At 35.2% G+C, this 21,363-nt stretch overlaps 1 protein-coding gene across 1 annotated transcript; it reads right to left on the bottom strand.

Moving 5' to 3' along the window:
• Positions 1–16,088: 16,088 nt before the first annotated feature.
• Positions 16,089–18,008, bottom strand: LOC109185248 (receptor-like protein kinase 5). The gene has a single exon (XM_019335230.1). It carries the CDS (start codon positions 18,006–18,008, stop codon positions 16,089–16,091), a length of 1,920 nt encoding a protein of 639 aa, XP_019190775.1.
• Between the last annotated feature and the right edge of the window lie 3,355 nt (positions 18,009–21,363).

Here is a 21,363-nt window from a genome sequence, read left to right as displayed (position 1 = left end):
GCTACCGATGGGTCGAGTAGCAAGAAAGGAGCAGGAGGAGGAGTGGTGGTCACGAGCCCGGAGGGATTCAAAGTTTACTTCGCTCTCATGTATCAGTTCCATCCGACCAATAACGAAGCCGAGTACGAAGCCTTTGTTAACGGCTTACAGTGCGCTCGAGACTTGGGGGCTGAATACATCCGAGCTCAAACAGATTCTGCGCTCGTGGTCGGCCAGGTTCTCGGATACTATGAAGTCAATGGAGAGCGTCTGCAATTATACCGAGACCTAGCCATGGAGAAGCTTGCTCAGTTCCGGGGGTATACCGTCCGGCATATCCCCCGATTGGATAATGCCGATGCGGACATCTTGTCTAAATTGACTCAAGACGCCCCGGAACATATGTCGAAGATAGCACGAATTTTGGTGATCCCGAGACATAGCATCCATCGTCTACCGGTCAATCCGATTCAACCGGTAGAAGATAACTTGATCACCGATCTAAAGGAGTACCTCAAGCACGGTCGACTCCCAGACGACCCACAGCGTGCTCGGAAGGCCAAGCTTAGAGCCCCAAGGTTCCAAGTCTTGGACGGTCGTCTCTACAGGCGATCATACGGATGACCTCTTATGCGTTGCTTGACCGCATTTGAGGCCGAACTGGTCATGAAGGAATTGCATTCGGGAATTTGTTCTTCACATCAAGGAGGCCGATCGTTAGCCCATCGTATCATGCTGATCGGGTACTATTGGCCGTCCCTCCAGCTAGACTGTGAAAAGTTAGCTCGGGAATGTGAGACGTGCCAACTGTTTGCCCGGATGCCTGGTCGACCGGCAACTTTCTATCAGCCGGTAACGACTGCAATTCCCTTCGCTAGATGGGGGGTAGACATCTTGGGCCCCTTCCCTCAGCTCTCCGGTCGGAGAAAGTTCGTGATTGTCGCCATCGATTACTTTTCTAAATGGATTGAAGTCGAGCCCTTAGCCACGATCACTTCTCAACAGTGTGCTCGGTTCCTTTGGCGCAATGTGATTTCCCGCTTTGGCGTGCCCGTGCATCTCATCAGCGACAACGGCCGCCAATTTGTAAGCCAATATTTTCAAAATTTCTTGGCCACGATCGGGACAACCCATGTCCGGTCGTCGGTGGCTTACCCACAGGGAAATGGACAAGTGGAAAACGTTAACCGGACGATTTTGGAAGGTCTAAAAAAGAAGCTACACTCTGCTGGTCGTAGTTGGGCCGATGAGTTTCCATATGTGTTGTGGACTTATCGGACGACCCCGAGGGAAGCTACTTTGGAGACCCCTTTCGCCCTGGTTTATGGAGCAGAAGCACGACTCCCGATCGAGGCTTGGATTCCGACCGATCGAGAAAGAACCTACAATGCGGAGGAGAACGAACATGCGATGGTCGTGGATCTCGACGGGGTCGAGGAAAAAAGAGAGCTAGCTGCTCGGCGTATGGCTGAGTATCAGAAACGAGTCAAGAGTTCAAAGGACGTTCGGGCCAACCCTCGTTATTTCCAGGTGGGAGATTATGTTCTACGACGAAGGGAGGCTAGTCAACCTTTGGAAGGCGGAAAGCTAGCTCAAAATTGGGAAGGGCCGTACATCATCAGCGCTATCATACGGCCGGGTACATACCGACTGGAGACGACAACCGGTCGGGTAATCGAGGGGACTTGGAATTCCGAGCACCTCGTTATGTTTAGGCACTAGCCTATTTTTTGTAATCTTTGGACGAAGTGGGGCTCGACCTGCGAGTTAGTCCCGGTCGTCATTTGTAATTAAATGTATTATTGTAAATATTTTTTAACCGCCTGCGAGCGGGAATGTCTAATGTATATACGATCGGTGATTGCTTGACCGTTTGTATACGGCGGCCCGATCGATTATTTTCTATACCTTTTGGTGCATGCAGAGGGTTACATCGACCGAAGCGAGCTTATCGACCGGTCAAATACGCTCCCCTTCGGCGGACAATCGGGTCACGCCATTTGATCGGGGAAGCCAGGAGCATACAGCATAATTCCCCGATCTAATCAACTTCTTTCCACTATCGCACTCACTCGTGCCTTGAGAGCACAATAGTGTGGGGGCTGGGATAAGGAAGTGTCTGTAGGCCCATCGCTCGGGAAAAACTCGACTGTCGGGGGCTTACCCATTTTCAAAATTTCGTCAAGGCCTGGAGATCGGGTAAACCTGATCGGGTTGGCCAATACGACGTTGACATAAGTCCGTTGTTCGGATACATTCGGTTGGGTAGGCCAATGAGACGTCGAAATATCGGATGTGCGACCGGGCCATAAGGCCACAAGGTCAGATGTCGAGTGAGTGGTGCACGACCGGGCTAAATGGCCGTGACGTCGAGCACTTACGATCGGTATATGCGCGTTGAAAGATAAAAACGTAAAACGAAAAACGAAAGGCACAACTTGGACACAAAAGGGGTTATTTATTAAATCCAAACGTGCCCGGTACAAAATTGGGACCGGGCTCCCGACCAGCGTCATTACAAAAAGAAGTAAAGCTTAAACCTATTCTACTTCTTCGCCTCGGCATCACCCTTCCTCGGCGCTCCCTCCCCGCTCGGGGCGGCCTCAGCTCCGCTCACCGTGGCCCGATCCTTCGGATCAAAAGGTGCTGGCCCCGGGTCGGCTACGTCGTCGGGGAGTGTGGTCAAGACCAACTGGAGATCATCCCCTTCAAGGGATTGCTCCATGATCTTCTTGGTCTGGTCGCGCATTTTTCGCTGACCGGCTTTGTACGCCCACCGGCCAAACGTCCACACCAGCTTCTCCCCGACCTCTGTGCCCCGAACGGACTGGAGAAAGCGAGCGCCCGATTTGGTGTCTTGGAAGAGATGTTGGGCGAGCTTGTCCGGGTCATTCTGGCGAGCCCTTAACTCGGCTCCGAGAGATCCCGCTCGGCTTTCACCTTCTTGAGCTCGGCCTCGAGGTCCCGGATCTCCTGTAGTCGACGGTTGGCGACCTTCTTCAGGGCTTCGGCTTCATTGGCCTGCAGAGCCCGTTGTTGGAGGAATTGGGCCGCTCGGGAGATCTGCAGTGCACAACACGATCGAATGTTAGCCGGGTGGAGTTACTTAAAAGAAAATTTAAAAGATGGAAATGTGTTTACCTCAGCCAGGTCGTGGCCGATCATCTCGGCTACCTGGCTCGGGGTCAACTTAGAGATGTCTTCCTTAGCCGACCGAGCATTCCCGATCCGGGTGAGGATCGAGGAACCACCTTTGCTGCCGCCGCCTGAGGGCGTCGGGCTGTGCTGCTCGCGGCGCCGTTTTAGGGCCCCGGTCTCCGAGGCGGTCTTCTCCTTCACTTTCTCTTTGCCCTTCCCGACCGCCACTCGGGCGACCAGGACCTCCGAGGCATCCACCACGTAACCTTTAGCCGTGGTGACGGTTGATGCCCCTATCGGTCGCGCGGTCGGGATCTCTTTTTCCCCGGCCGGTTTGGTCTGGGCCTTCTTCCGGCCAAGGGAAATCTTGGTCACCGGGCATAGAGGAACGTCCTCATCTCCAAAGCCGGCCATCTCTGCAAACAAAAACAAAGTAGGTTAGATCGAGCTAAAGGCCCAATCGGGCTATTAAGGTCGGAGAAAAGGGCTAATGTTACACCTTTGCCCTTTCGTTTACCCCGGGCGGGCATCCTTGCGATCGTAACGCCCCGGGGCTCGGGCTTGTACTTATCGGGTATGTTGTATACGGGCTCGGGCAAGTTGGCCGCTTCGAGGGACTCGGGCGTCTTGAAGATTTGGTATTCGTAAATTTCGCCCGAGATTTTAGTGACGGTGTCTAAGAGGGCCTGAGTCTCGGTTGGGATGACTTGCTTTCGAAAGCGCTGACTCCAAACCCTCTCGACCGGGAGGATCCACGGATCGTATTTCACTGAGAAGATCCGGTTCTTCCACCCCCGGTTGTTCCCGGGCAGCCCCTCAATCGAGCACTTGTCTGCTCGGCATTGGGTCATCAGGAATCCACCCCCGTACGCGGCTGCCAACACCTTCACCTGGTAAACGAAGTTGAACAGCTCCATGGTGCAGGCTAAGTTGTGCCGACTGCAGATCTGGGGGAAGCACGCGATTATCCGGTGCGCGTTCGGGCAGATCTGTCCGGGCACCACCTGATAGTAGCCTAGGAACGCAGTAAGGAGGCTCGAGAAAGGGAAAGTGATCGGGGCCATAAGGGAGTCGTAGTGCATCCCGAGCCACTTTCCCCGGTGTCGCTCGATGACGTTCCCGAGCTGCCTGCTGGTGTCGACGCTTTCGCTGTTGAGGAACTCGAATCCGTCCCCGTTTGGCGTCGCCGGCGCAGCCGAGTCTTCCTCGACTGCTTCCGCTTCATGTGCCCGGTGTTCCACCTCGGGCTCAGCTCGAGGGTAATCCCCTATTACCCTTGTGGGCGTTTCCCTAACGCCCGTATCCGGGGAGTTTCGTCCGCTCGTAGACGTCCCATCGCTCCCCGACCCGCTGGAGCTCGAGCCGGATGTCCCCGACGAGCTTGGCGATCCTTCCGGCTTGGGGGCTCGGTCGGGTATGTGTTGTGGTCGTTGCTCGACCTCTGGAGAGTAGGACATGATGTCCAACTCCTCGCTGCTCTGCTCGACCGTGTCGTCGTAGTCTGCGACTGAAGCGTTCTGGCTATCTGAGTCCGACATGTTTAGTTCTACCTAAAGGTCGGTCGGGGTTAGTACGGGGTTCGCGAAGTTAGTTCGAAGTTAGTTCTACCCTACTCCTACGCAAAGTTAAAAAGCTAAGTAAAAGCTAAAGAATAGAGAGATTACCGATTAGAGAAGCTTGGTCGAAGCTGGTTGAGAAGTTGCTCGGTTGATCTGCTGAGTAGCTCGCTCGGGACTCTCAGAGGGTGCCGATTGGATCAGAAGATTGAGGAAAGTTCATTTGAAGGCCTCAAGGGCCTATTTATAGGAGAGCATTTAGGCGGGAAACCAATCCACTTGCGTGATACGACCCGCACTGATTCCGAGGTAACCGTTGCAGTCGTCGAGGCCAGCAGTGGCTGGCACATGGCGAGGGAAGGAACGACAGCTGGTCGGTCGGTTTGTTGGCCGACGTTTGGGCTTCTTCACCCCGTCCCGTTTTTTCGCGGATGATCAAAAAGGCCCGGGCTGGGGGGCTTTTGGTAGGGAATATCCCGACCGACATAAGCTTCACCACGACCGACTTGCCTTTGTCTTTGTCTTTTTGTCTTTGCAGGTAATAGGTCGGGCTTTTTATGAAGAACCCGGTCGGGAAGCGACCGGGAATTGGCCGAGCATTGATGTCGACCACCGAGCGGTAGCCCTTTGGCGAGAGAGCTAACAAAGGACACGTGGCAGCTCTTTACGACGACAGACAAGGCACCCGGGGGGATGACACGTGGTGGCTACGTGGAGAACATGCCGAACGGCTGGAATCTTGTCCCCGGCACAGCGGCTATAAATACCCACGGTAGCTACAGTGTAGAGGACTTTTGGACGATCGATAGGTTGTTACTAGAGAATCCCGACCGCAGTCAGTCGGCACTCAGAGCAACCAAGTAGATTGTACTTAGGGCCTTTACCGTGATCAATAAAGTCTTTTACTTGCTTTAATTGGTCTCGGGTTTATTTTATATTGCTTGCGTAGAATTAGCAGTATCAAAGATGTTTATGCATAGGTAAATAAATGTTGAGTTTGTTTATTTAAATCGGTAATTTAAAGTATATAAATGCAAGATAATATATGAGAGATTGATTATATATAATTGTCACAAAAATAAATGTTTGCAACTTTGTAATAACGTTAATCTAAGTACTATTAAGTCTAAAAGCGATAGTCTAAATAAATACTATTTTTGGTTTAAATTTTTCTAATTCTCTTTTAGGTAGCATTGTTATTGTTTTCATCTTCAGTATATGTCTTTTTTTTTTTTTTTTTTTTTTTTTTTTTTTGTTATTGGTAGTGTGTCATGTGCAATTGGTTTATTAGTAGAATCATAGAGAGATTCATCATGCAATGAGATTATGGTGTATGGAGTTTTGGATTTGTCTTGTCGTGTATATGACTGAGATCTTAGTTGTGCTATGAACTCTTTATCTTACAAGCACATGTTGATATTTGGTAGTGGTAGTTTTCACCTACATGTTTCATGTGTTGTGAGACATCTAATTCTAAATTAATTAAATGCATATATATTATTTTTTGTTGTAGCTACTAATTTATTTTTAAATTTAAGTAATAAGAGCAATAAAGTGAGAAAATTATGATGTGGAACACGGTTCCAAAACTGTTCATAATTATGAATATATAGTTCAAAAATTATGAACATATAGTTCTATAATTATGAACATAGAGTTGTGAACATAATTATGAACATATAGTTCTGTAATTATGAATATAGAGATTCAATAATTGTGAATATGAAGTTAAAAAATTATGAATATATAGCTTTATAATTATGAACATATAGTTCAGTAATTATGAACATAGAGTTCTTTAATTGTGAATATAGAGTTCAATAATTATGAATATGAAGTTCAAAAATTATGAATATATAGCTTTATAATTATGAACATATAGTTCATTAATTATGAACATAGAACTGTGTCCGCATTGCAAGGTGGACACAGTTCCACAGCATAACGATTGAATAAAGAGGTGTACAAACTTTTCATCCACAATAATGAAATCATTGATTTTTTTTTTTTAAATTTCCATTCGTTGTTGAGACAAATTGCTTTGAGAGTTTGTCGATGACAATTGCTGACAATAGATAATGATAATAAATAATTCAAAATATAATGTTACAATAGATATTATTATAATAATATAGTAAAAATTAACTTACAAATTTCTTTAGAAGTTTTCATGCATTGATAAAAGCATAATTGAAATATTAAGTTTTGTTCTCAATAATCAAAAGAAGATTAATTAAACGAAAAAAAAAAAAACTGAACTTAAATTTTTTTTTAATTAAAGAAAATCAAATGATTATCAAAGTTCCTGATTTATAATCATTGAATGCTATGTATTTAGTCAGGCTAATTATTTAACCAAAGTTTATGTTAAATTTTATAATTTATTTTTAATACATTTTAACATAATAAATAGTTAACGGAATATTCCGTTAATAAAGTTTATACTAACAGAATTTAAGGTTATTTAAGGAAAGAAATAATATAATATAATTATGAATATATAGTTCAAAAATTATGAACATATAGTTCTATAATTATGAACATAGAGTTGTGAACATAATTATGAACATATAGTTCTGTAATTATGAATATAGAGATTCAATAATTGTGAATATGAAGTTAAAAAATTATGAATATATAGCTTTATAATTATGAACATATAGTTCAGTAATTATGAACATAGAGTTCTTTAATTGTGAATATAGAGTTCAATAATTATGAATATGAAGTTCAAAAATTATGAATATATAGCTTTATAATTATGAACATATAGTTCATTAATTATGAACATAGAACTGTGTCCACATTGCAAGGTGGACACAGTTCCACAGCATAACGATTGAATAAAGAGGTGTACAAACTTTTCATCCACAATAATGAAATCATTGATTTTTTTTTTTTTTTAAATTTCCATTCGTTGTTGAGACAAATTGCTTTGAGAGTTTGTCGATGACAATTGCTGACAATAGATAATGATAATAAATAATTCAAAATATAAGGTTACAATAGATATTATTATAATAATATAGTAAAAATTAACTTACAAATTTCTTTAGAAGTTTTCATGCATTGATAAAAGCATAATTGAAATATTAAGTTTTGTTCTCAATAATCAAAAGAAGATTAATTAAACGAAAAAAAAAAAAAACTGAACTTAAATTTTTTTTTAATTAAAGAAAATCAAATGATTATCAAAGTTCCTGATTTATAATCATTGAATGCTATGTATTTAGTCAGGCTAATTATTTAACCAAAGTTTATGTTAAATTTTATAATTTATTTTTAATACATTTTAACATAATAAATAGTTAACGAAATATTCCGTTAATAAAGTTTATACTAACGGAATTTAAGGTTATTTAAGGAAAGAAAATAATATAATATAATTATGAATATATAGTTCAAAAATTATGAACATATAGTTCTATAATTATGAACATAGAGTTGTGAACATAATTATGAACATATAGTTCTGTAATTATGAATATAGAGATTCAATAATTGTGAATATGAAGTTAAAAAATTATGAATATATAGGTTTATAATTATGAACATATAGTTCAGTAATTATGAACATAGAGTTCTTTAATTGTGAATATAGAGTTCAATAATTATGAATATGAAGTTCAAAAATTATGAATATATAGCTTTATAATTATGAACATAGAACTGTGTCCACATTGCAAGGTGGACACAGTTCCACAGCATAACGATTGAATAAAGAGGTGTACAAACTTTTCATCCACAATAATGAAATCATTGATTTTTTTTTTTAAATTTCCATTCGTTGTTGAGACAAATTGCTTTGAGAGTTTGTCGATGACAATTGCTGACAATAGATAATGATAATAAATAATTCAAAATATAAGGTTACAATAGATATTATTATAATAATATAGTAAAAATTAACTTACAAATTTCTTTAGAAGTTTTCATGCATTGATAAAAGCATAATTGAAATATTAAGTTTTGTTCTCAATAATCAAAAGAAGATTAATTAAACGAAAAAAAAAAACTGAACTTAAATTTTTTTTTAATTAAAGAAAATCAAATGATTATCAAAGTTACGTTCCTGATTTATAATCATTGAATGCTATGTATTTAGTCAGGCTAATTATTTAACCAAAGTTTATGTTAAATTTTATAATTTATTTTTAATACATTTTAACATAATAAATAGTTAACGGAATATTCCGTTAATAAAGTTTATACTAACGGAATTTAAGGTTATTTAAGGAAAGAAAATAATATAATATAATTATGAATATATAGTTCAAAAATTATGAACATATAGTTCTATAATTATGAACATAGAGTTGTGAACATAATTATGAACATATAGTTCTGTAATTATGAATATAGAGATTCAATAATTGTGAATATGAAGTTAAAAAATTATGAATATATAGCTTTATAATTATGAACATATAGTTCAGTAATTATGAACATAGAGTTCTTTAATTGTGAATATAGAGTTCAATAATTATGAATATGAAGTTCAAAAATTATGAATATATAGCTTTATAATTATGAACATATAGTTCATTAATTATGAACATAGAACTGTGTCCACATTGCAAGGTGGACACAGTTCCACAGCATAACGATTGAATAAAGAGGTGTACAAACTTTTCATCCACAATAATGAAATCATTGATTTTTTTTTTTTAAATTTCCATTCGTTGTTGAGACAAATTGCTTTGAGAGTTTGTCGATGACAATTGCTGACAATAGATAATGATAATAAATAATTCAAAATATAAGGTTACAATAGATATTATTATAATAATATAGTAAAAATTAACTTACAAATTTCTTTAGAAGTTTTCATGCATTGATAAAAGCATAATTGAAATATTAAGTTTTGTTCTCAATAATCAAAAGAAGATTAATTAAACGAAAAAAAAAAAAAAAAACTGAACTTAAATTTTTTTTTAATTAAAGAAAATCAAATGATTATCAAAGTTCCTGATTTATAATCATTGAATGCTATGTATTTAGTCAGGCTAATTATTTAACCAAAGTTTATGTTAAATTTTATAATTTATTTTTAATACATTTTAACATAATAAATAGTTAACGGAATATTCCGTTAATAAAGTTTATACTAACAGAATTTAAGGTTATTTAAGGAAAGAAATAATATAATATAATTATGAATATATAGTTCAAAAATTATGAACATATAGTTCTATAATTATGAACATAGAGTTGTGAACATAATTATGAACATATAGTTCTGTAATTATGAATATAGAGATTCAATAATTGTGAATATGAAGTTAAAAAATTATGAATATATAGCTTTATAATTATGAACATATAGTTCAGTAATTATGAACATAGAGTTCTTTAATTGTGAATATAGAGTTCAATAATTATGAATATGAAGTTCAAAAATTATGAATATATAGCTTTATAATTATGAACATATAGTTCATTAATTATGAACATAGAACTGTGTCCACATTGCAAGGTGGACACAGTTCCACTGCATAACGATTGAATAAAGAGGTGTACAAACTTTTCATCCACAATAATGAAATTATTGATTTTTTTTTTTAAATTTCCATTCGTTGTTGAGACAAATTGCTTTGAGAGTTTGTCGATGACAATTGCTGACAATAGATAATGATAATAAATAATTCAAAATATAAGGTTACAATAGATATTATTATAATAATATAGTAAAAATTAACTTACAAATTTCTTTAGAAGTTTTCATGCATTGATAAAAGCATAATTGAAATATTAAGTTTTGTTCTCAATAATCAAAAGAAGATTAATTAAACGAAAAAAAAAAACTGAACTTAAATTTTTTTTTAATTAAAGAAAATCAAATGATTATCAAAGTTACGTTCCTGATTTATAATCATTGAATGCTATGTATTTAGTCAGGCTAATTATTTAACCAAAGTTTATGTTAAATTTTATAATTTATTTTTAATACATTTTAACATAATAAATAGTTAACGGAATATTCCGTTAATAAAGTTTATACTAACGGAATTTAAGGTTATTTAAGGAAAGAAAATAATATAATATAATTATGAATATATAGTTCAAAAATTATGAACATATAGTTCTATAATTATGAACATAGAGTTGTGAACATAATTATGAACATATAGTTCTGTAATTATGAATATAGAGATTCAATAATTGTGAATATGAAGTTAAAAAATTATGAATATATAGCTTTATAATTATGAACATATAGTTCAGTAATTATGAACATAGAGTTCTTTAATTGTGAATATAGAGTTCAATAATTATGAATATGAAGTTCAAAAATTATGAATATATAGCTTTATAATTATGAACATATAGTTCATTAATTATGAACATAGAACTGTGTCCACATTGCAAGGTGGACACAGTTCCACAGCATAACGATTGAATAAAGAGGTGTACAAACTTTTCATCCACAATAATGAAATCATTGATTTTTTTTTTTTAAATTTCCATTCGTTGTTGAGACAAATTGCTTTGAGAGTTTGTCGATGACAATTGCTGACAATAGATAATGATAATAAATAATTCAAAATATAAGGTTACAATAGATATTATTATAATAATATAGTAAAAATTAACTTACAAATTTCTTTAGAAGTTTTCATGCATTGATAAAAGCATAATTGAAATATTAAGTTTTGTTCTCAATAATCAAAAGAAGATTAATTAAACGAAAAAAAAAAAAAAAAACTGAACTTAAATTTTTTTTTAATTAAAGAAAATCAAATGATTATCAAAGTTCCAGATTTATAATCATTGAATGCTATGTATTTAGTCAGGCTAATTATTTAACCAAAGTTTATGTTAAATTTTATAATTTATTTTTAATACATTTTAACATAATAAATAGTTAACGAAATATTCCGTTAATAAAGTTTATACTAACGGAATTTAAGGTTATTTAAGGAAAGAAAATAATATAATATAATTATGAATATATAGTTCAAAAATTATGAACATATAGTTCTATAATTATGAACATAGAGTTGTGAACATAATTATGAACATATAGTTCTGTAATTATGAATATAGAGATTCAATAATTGTGAATATGAAGTTAAAAAATTATGAATATATAGGTTTATAATTATGAACATATAGTTCAGTAATTATGAACATAGAGTTCTTTAATTGTGAATATAGAGTTCAATAATTATGAATATGAAGTTCAAAAATTATGAATATATAGCTTTATAATTATGAACATATAGTTCATTAATTATGAACATAGAACTGTGTCCACATTGCAAGGTGGACACAGTTCCACAGCATAACGATTGAATAAAGAGGTGTACAAACTTTTCATCCACAATAATGAAATTATTGATTTTTTTTTTTTAAATTTCCATTAGTTGTTGAGACAAATTGCTTTGAGAGTTTGTCGATGACAATTGCTGACAATAGATAATGATAATAAATAATTCAAAATATAAGGTTACAATAGATATTATTATAATAATATAGTAAAAATTAACTTACAAATTTCTTTAGAAGTTTTCATGCATTGATAAAAGCATAATTGAAATATTAAGTTTTGTTCTCAATAATCAAAAGAAGATTAATTAAACGAAAAAAAAAACTGAACTTAATTTTTTTTTAATTAAAGAAAATCAAATGATTATCAAAGTTCCTGATTTATAATCATTGAATGCTATGTATTTAGTCAGGCTAATTATTTAACCAAAGTTTATGTTAAATTTTATATTTTATTTTTAATACATTTTTAACATAATAAATAGTTAATGGAATATTCCGTTAATAAAGTTTATACTAACGGAATTTAAGGTTATTTAAGGAAAGAAAATAATATAATAAAGGGTAAATAAGGAAAATCATTACAAATACTAAAATCAAATTACTATGAACCATTCATTATAAGAAACAAGTAGTACCGACATTTTTTTTATTCCAGTTAAGGGCCTAACATTATTGGCTTTTATTAGAATTGTAGATGTAGATTGTAGAAGTTATATGGTTTGGGAAATAATTAATGTTACAATTAATGCCACAACATCCTTTATTATTAAAAAAAAAAAAAAAAGCACAACATTTAAAAAATAAAATAGCTATATATTATATAATCATATAAAAAATATACTTTTGAAAAATAAAATAGCTATATATTATATAATCATATAAAAAAAATGTGTTCAATTAGAGTTTAAATTTACACATACAAAATTTGAAATTTGCTTTCCAAATGTAATTATCTTAGTTATTATTCGTATTGTGAAAAAAAAAAAAAACACAACATTTAAAAAATAAAATAGCTATATATTATATAATCATATAAAAAATATAATTTTGAAAAATAAAATAGCTATATATTATATAATCATCTAAAAAATGTGTTCAATTAGAATTTAAATTTACACATACAAAAATTTAAATTTGCTTTCCAAATGTAATTATCTTAGTTATTATTCGTATTGTGAAAATTATAATATAGATGAAATACAATTAAGAATAAATCAATGTAATTATGTAAATTCTCTCTATAAGTTTATTTGAATATGCACATAATTAGATATTATATTAACCATACAAAATTTTAATTTTAATTTTAATTTTAATTTTAGTTTTGTATTCTATAAAAATAATAAATACTTGACCAATGGAAGCTCAAAAATATTATTATATTAAATAATTTTAAATATTTTAGTTTTTCTATTTTTTATTTATATTTATAATAACATAATTTTTTCCCGTGCATCGCGCGGGTGAATTACTAGTTTATTAAAATAATGAAACTTTTGGGGTAAGATAATGTTGAAAAAATAGCATAAAATGTCATTTTAAATGGCTATTTTGTGGTACTAATATTAGTGGGATCCACTTCTGATTTTGAATCGAGTCAAAGTGGATTCAGGTTCTTCGTAGTGAGATGAAGAGATTGATATATTGTACGCTCAAAACGGATAATAGGTGAATGAGAAATTAATTCTCAAAGTAGACCCATTTGAGTTGGAAAATAAGGTGGAAAGGCTTTAGTGTAGCCTTTGTCCCACATTGGTTTGGGAAGTGGGTTTGCACCACTATATATACAAGAGCCTTGCATATTGAATTGTATAGCATAGAGGTTCTCTCTCACCCATAAAAGGGTGCAAATCAAATCTCAAAATGAGCTAGCTTGACTCATGGTATTGCTCGAAATACTCTGATACCATGTGAAAGAATAGAAAGGCCAGCTATGGACAATCTAGGTTTGTTTTACCTCCTTATGGTCCTGGTTAAGGTCACAAGGCGGATAGTGGTTGCGAGTTTCATTCGTCACCCCCTCCACCCACTAAAAAAAAGCGGAATTTACCAATGCACACCCTCGGATAGTGGTTGCGAGTTTCATTCGTCACCCCCTCCACCCACTAAAAAAAAACGGAATTTACCAATGCACCCCCTCGGATAGTGGTTGCGAGTTTCATTCGTCACCCCCTACACCCACTAAAAAAAACCCTCGGATAGTGGTTGCGAGTTTCATTCGTCACCCCCTACACCCACTAAAAAAAAAGCTCTAAAATCGAACAGTTCTTGATTCTTGTAAACCGAACCGAATACCGTTTGTTTTTAAATAATAATAAATAAATAAGTGAAAGTTCATATTCTCACTGGTATCTCTCTTAAATTTTTTATTTAATTTCTTTATAACTTGGTCTTTACTTTGCACTTTTGTTGTTTGCCGCAATTGTTCTTTACCTCACAATTATATCTAACTTAAATTATTCTTAAAATATTCAGTATTTTCCTTAGTTTCATATTTCTATGAAATTAATGTGCTTTAACAACATTCTAATTTTGATTTCCAGTGCACTGGAATTATTTTCTAGTACTGGAATATATTTCCAGTGCACTGGAAAATAATATTCTATATAGTACTTGACATTTGTTCTCCAAATATTAACTATACAGATTGATGATTATTCATCTTGTCAATAAAATATCCCATGTGAGCCAACTGAAGAGTCGGTTGATTGATTTTTAATTTTGAATTAGTGCTTTCATATTTTTGTTTTGATTTTTTTTTTTTGTTGTTGTTCATATTGGTGTTTTGGATGTCATTATATTAGGATCAATCTTGATTTTTTATTTTTATATTTTTAAAACATTTATTCTATTATAGGACCATATATAACCAAATATCAATATTAGTAATCAATCCAATTTCATCATACTATCAAACATGAAAAATACTTTGACCAAAACTCATACCATTACTAATTAAGTATTTAATTCACATTCTAATTTCGATTTCTATGTACGAACCAAACACAACCACACTGATTAAAGAACACAACAAAGAAGATAAGATTTCCAATAATGTCAAGTAACAATGACAATATATTATCTTTAGAATGTGAGGAAGCGATGGAGTTTTAGCAAACACAAATAGGATTTATTAGAAAAATTAGTACAGACTTCTCCATCTAACAGAAAGTGAAGGAAACACACAAATCTTCAAACCAACTACTCCATCAATATTCTTCAATTTTGTGCTGCAATTTGCACATGATCCATCTGTGCAAGTATGTCAAAGATGAGGCAAAATTTTTATTAGCAATTAAATACGATGTAAAAATGAAATAATACAAGAGTAGAGTAATTATACCGTCACTAATTCATCAAATCAGCATTTGTCCATAACTCTTCGGTGTGCTCTTATTAAATAAATTTTCATTTTCACATACATCCCATCTTTGACATCATTGAGGAACCCATAATAGGCTAATCTCCATTTGTCACTGAGCACCAATGAGACCATAAGTCCCCAAAAGCTGACAGAGAACCCAATCACCATAGATATGTAAAATTTCCGATCTATAGGATTCTCATCTCCTTCTTGATAGTCATTATTTTTGCCATGTTGAGGAACATCTATGGGACACTTGGGAAGTGGGTCCCCACATAAGCCGCTATTTTCAGCATAGGATGAAGCATCGAAAGTTTGCAGTTGAGTGCCCTTGGGAATTTTGCCGGACAGGAAGTTGTTTGATAAGTCAAGAACCCCAAGAAAATTCAATAGAGCAAGATCCGTTGGAATTTCACTTGAGAGTTGATTCCTGGATAGATCAAGGGATTCTAAGTTTTTCATCTCACAAATTGATGGAAATATTTTACCAGTCAAATGGTTTCTTGAAAGGTTCAAGGAGATTAATTCCTTGAGAGCATAAAGTTCTTTTGGGATATCTCCAATCAATTGATTGCTTGAAAGATCAATGCAATACAAGAATCCTAATTGCTTGTCGTACTTTGAGTCCTTGTTTTTCCATTGAACAAAAACATTGTCAATGTAGAAGAGAGGATAATTATTATCTCCCGTGAGAGAATCGTAGGAGATTTCAATGCTTCTCAGGGGAGTATTCTGAATAAGAGTAGTAAAATTGTTAAAGCAGTGTGGGATTCTCCCTGTCAACTTGTTCTGAGAGAGATCCAAGAGGTGGACCTTCCTAAGGTGACACAAATTTTTAGGCATGCTTCCATTAACAACACTGTCAACTTGTTCTGAGAGAGATCCAAGAGGTGGACCTTCCTAAGGTGACACAAATTTTTAGGCATGCTTCCATTAAAGTTGTTATTGCGTAGGCTAATAATGGTCAAACTAGTTAGATGGCTTCCTATCCATGATGGGATTGTCCCGATAAACTTATTTCCTCCGAGATCCATAATTCTCAAGGATGTACAATTTTGAAATGAGGAAGGCAATCCCCCATTGAAGTAGTTGTTACGCAAATGCAATGATTGAAGCTGAGGCAGGGAGCCTAAAGAGAGCGGAACTTCTCCAAAGAAATCATTATTCGCCAAATTAATAATGGCCAGATTTGAAATGTTGCTATTCCAACAATCAGGAACCTTACCAGAGAAATGATTATACGAAAGGTCAATACATAAAGTATTTTGAGTAATAATTGAGCACAAGAAAGAAATTGACCCAACAAACTTATTATTCGAGAGATTAAGTATTAAAAAATCTCCAACAAATGTGGATATGGGACCCCAAAATTTGTTGTAGCTAAGATCTATGAGTGAAAAAGGAGAAAGCTTGTTGGATAAATCAGGCAATTTGCCATCAATGTTGTTGTGAGATAAATTCAAGTATCTAAGTTTGGGGGAGATGATGAGGTCCCAAAACCAATTGGGTATTCTATCAGAAATATTAGCAGAGGAGAGATCAAGCTCTGAAAACCAACTTAGATTTCTCAGCCAATTTGGGAATTTAGGCCCAACTTTACAATTTCCTATCACCATAGAGTTTAGGCTATGAAAAGGAGGAACCCAATCATCACTGAAGTTGAATGACAATCCTGGGTTTTGAGATAAATCCATCTTTTGGATGCTGGTAAGGTTCCTAAAGTGGGCTTCACTAATAACTCCTCCCAAAAAGTTGGACCCTAAATTCAACACTTGAAGCATTGATAGCTTGCCTATGGTCTCTGATAACCCCCCTTGTATTAGATTCCCACTCAGATTCAACACTCTCAATGACACAAAATCTGATAAATCTGGAAATGGCCCTGTGATCAGATTGAAGGATAAATCCAGTTTCACAAGATTACTTGCTTTTCCAAAACCTTTGGTGTGGTCTTGAAACACACTACCAAAATTGTTAATGGCTAAATCTAATTGCTCAAGGCTTGAAGGCAATAGAGGTGGCAAATACCCACTCATCAGGTTTTGCCTTGCATGCAATTCTCTCAAGGATTCAAATCTAGTGCTCATATTTGCAGGGAGTTTGCCAGTTAGTTCATTCCCAGACAACCCCAAAACCTGTAATGACTTCCCAGCTGCACCCCTTGCTAACTTCTCAAGAAGCTCACCAATGGTTTCATTTAGTCCATTATAAGATAATGAGAGAACTCTTAGATTTGTGAGGTTCCCAAGATGGGGAGGAATAGCACCAGCAAAGTTGGCATTATGGAGATTCAAAACTCTTAATCTTTGGAAGGACCCAATGAATTCTGGGATTGAACTCCATTGGAATTCATTGTAACTTAGGTCCAAATAACTCAAATGCTCGAGTTGAAGCAGAGATGAACTAACCTTGGGAGCACTCAGGTACTGATGGGTACTCGAATTGCCATGGAGATCGAGACTGATAACATGGCCCGTGGCGTTGTTACAGCGAACACCCCACCATTTGCAGCACTCTTTATGACTTCCCCAAGAAGACAGCATGCCATTGTCTTCCATAATGCTTTGCTTGAAAGCCAGAAGTGCTTGCCTCTCGGTTTCGATACAGCTTATAATGTTTTGGGCACCAACTCCTTTTGTGAAAGGAGATGCCAAGTGCAGAAATGTTATTACAAGGCCAAGCATTATTCTGATATGCATTTTTGAGACCATTATATAATATTATATGAAGATTTAGTTTACTGCTTTGTGCTTATGAACAAACTAAACTCTAATATATATACTCATGAAAATACTTTCTCTAGCTTAGCATGCAGATTTCAAGTGTCAACTTAATTGTGCGTGGGGGCAGGGCATTCAGAGAACACTGAATCTTGACTCTTGAATCTAGAATCTTGAATAGACTGAGTCATGACTCTTGAATCATCTTGCAACTTGTCCAAGTTTTTCCAGAAATGTTGAATCCCCAACTTTAGATCATTCATTTTGTAGGATTTAAATTAAATGCCGGTGTATAAAAGATCTGTTTGTTGGAAATAATAAACCAAAGTCGATTAATATCGCAAAATAATATTTATATATATACACATGAAAATATATAAAATAATAAAATATTATTCGATATATATTCAAAATACATACATATATATATATACACACACGAAAAAATATATATAATAGGGACCCCGATTGTTATATATATATATATATATATATATAGTGGCGGACCCAGTGCCCCCACTCCCCTACCGCACCCCTTTATATATTTGTATGTATATGTACACATATATAAATGAAATATTATATAAAATTAATATTTATGTTGAAAATGCCAATAGTTTGAGTAGCTTAGTTGGTTGAATTCTAAGTTTTATGTTATAAAATGCTTATGTCATGGGTTCAAATCTCATTAGCACCACTTTTAATTATCTTCTCTCTTTCATTTCTTCATAAGATAAATTAAATATTTTTATTCTACTTTTTATGAATCATTTAATTAACAAATTAAATGATCTTTTAGTCTAGTTTTTATAAGTCATTTAATTAATGTAGTATACAATTAAGTTTATAATATACTTTATTGTATTCGAATTAATTTAGAAAAATCGATCTAACTAAAAGAAATTAAAATTTAAAAGTATTTATGAATATATTGTTATTCAAATTATTTTATCTAATTGATTATCTTTCATATTTTCTTATAAATATATTGTAATTTATAATGTGTTTTGTATTTTAACCTTATTATGGTTGTTTGATATTTTGTTATTGACATTTGTAACATCATTTAATATTCGCCCCCACTCAGATGATTTTCTGGGTCCGCCACTATATATATATATATATATATATATATATATATATATATATATATATATATATATATATATATATATATATATATATATATAAACCAAAATGGAAGTTATAATTCAGAGATTATAATTCCAACCAAAAGGAAACGAATTAAGGATTTATGGCTTAAAAGCAAAATCCCAAAACCGGAGAAGAAAGAAGATGAAGAAGAGTGGTAAGTACGAGTCGAGCGAAACACTCTTTTTTCTTAAAATCTTATTTACCACCTCCGGCTAGGAGCGTTGTGGCCTAGGCCCAGGATAAAACGTACTAAGGTTCGACGTTTGAGCACCAAAACGACGAACTCGGTAAACTAGAACACGGGCAGAACACAATCGGCAAGAACGGAGTAGGAGCAATTGAAGCATGTACTCCATCTCAACTAAAAGCCTAAGTTAATAGTTGGATTGCACATTAATGGCTATATGCTCAACAGGAGCAAAGTTTTGAGAGAGTAAAATCTATTGTGTGTTATCTCTTTTCCACTTCTAGCTTCTAAATTTGCTGCCCCAACAACAAACTTATATAGGAGATTGAGGTGTAAATTAAATTGTGACAACCCAATTTTTTTTTTTCTAAATTCTATTTTATAAGATAGAGAAATAGCTATTTTCACTCTTTCAAAAAAAAATTATTTCGAAAACGGTGTATGAATTAAATATTTTTAACCGAGTTTTTAAATAAATTCAACACCAAGATTTATTCTATTTCGAAAATCCTAAGTTTTTGGTACATTTATGTACCAAGCTTTGATCCAAAAAGTCAATCTGAGTGAAACCTGAGAGGAACTTGTGAAACCTGAACCAAGTGTTTTAACTTGAAACTTATTAAAGCATACTGTGAAGAATACTTCCATGCACATATATTCAGTAAATATCTTTTATTTAGGTAATATTCCTTTTGTATTTAGTTGGTAATATTTTCTTGTTATATATTACCTTTGAGTTTCCTTCCTTTGATGTAATTTGTATATAACCGTGTCTGGTTAAGCAATGAGAGGCAGACCTTCTTCCTTTCTTCCTTGTGTTCTACACTGTGTTTGATTTCTCAGGGCATCAGAGACAGACTTAAACATAGAGAATGGAGAGGGTGACATAAAGAAAACAGAACCATTGAAATGGGTTGTCTTCCCTTGCGAGTTGAACTCGAATGACAACCCAGGGAATGTTATCACGCAAGTTCGACTGCGAGGTGACGAAAATTATGATGAATGGGCACGGGCGATGAAAACTTCCCTACGAGCTCGCCGCTAATGGGTTTCGTGGAGGGAACGATTTTAGAACCGAAACGAGGATCTGTCGAGCACGAGGATTGGTGGACTATGCAGTCCATGCTTGTATCATGGATTCGGAACACGATTGAACCGGAACTGAGGTCTACAATATCGCATATGGAAGATGCAAAAGACCTATGGAATGACATCAACAAACGATTCTCGGTCCTGAATGGACCGCGAATACATCCAATAAAGACTGAGCTGAGTGAATGCAAACAACATGGAATGACCATAGCCGGGTACTTTGGAAAGTTGAAGGGGTTGTGGGATGACTTGGCTAGCTATGAACAGATGCCTATATGTGAGTGTGGAGGATGCCAATGCAACATCTCAGCAAAACTTGATAAGCGCAGAGAGGAGGAGAAGTTACATCAATTTTTGATGGGTTTGGATGAGATCACGTACGGTACTGTGCGTTCGAATATCCTAGCGGCGGAACCACTCCCAAGTCTAAACAAAGCATATGGAATTGTGATATGTGATGAGAAAGTTAAATCCGTGGCACGTGTGAGTGAAGAACGAGGAGAACCGATTGAGTTACACGTGCAGAGAGGAAATAAATTTAAAGGAAAAGGAGACATGATGGAGAAGACTATAACCTGCTCAATTTGTAAAAGGACAGGGCATGAAGCTTCGACTTGTTTTCAGGTAAATTGGGTATCCAGATTGGTGGGGTGATAGGCCAAGAGGAGAAGGAAAAAGTGGTGGACGAGGCAAAGTAACACAGCGAGCATCTGCTGGCCGTGGGAGAGGATGCGGTGTTCGGGCAAATGCTATGCACACCTCTGGAAGTAATGATCAGGAAGTCAATCCCGAGGTGGTAGCAAAAAATAACAAGATTACCGGACTGAACAATGAACAATGACAGACTCTTTTGGCAGCTTTGAACGCATGTAAAGGTGGATTGAATGATACAATGACAGG

This window comes from Ipomoea nil, unplaced genomic scaffold, assembly GCF_001879475.1.
Source record: "Ipomoea nil cultivar Tokyo-kokei standard unplaced genomic scaffold, Asagao_1.1 scaffold1317, whole genome shotgun sequence".
NCBI lineage: Eukaryota > Viridiplantae > Streptophyta > Magnoliopsida > Solanales > Convolvulaceae > Ipomoea > Ipomoea nil.
The sequence above is the reverse complement of the archived record's forward strand: the minus strand, read 5'-3'. Positions and strand labels throughout refer to the sequence as shown.

Bases quoted from the DNA above. Each gene is read 5' to 3' on its own strand.
- LOC109185248 (XM_019335230.1), bottom strand. From the start codon at position 18,008: ATGCATATCAGAATAATGCTTGGCCTTGTAATAACATTTCTGCACTTG.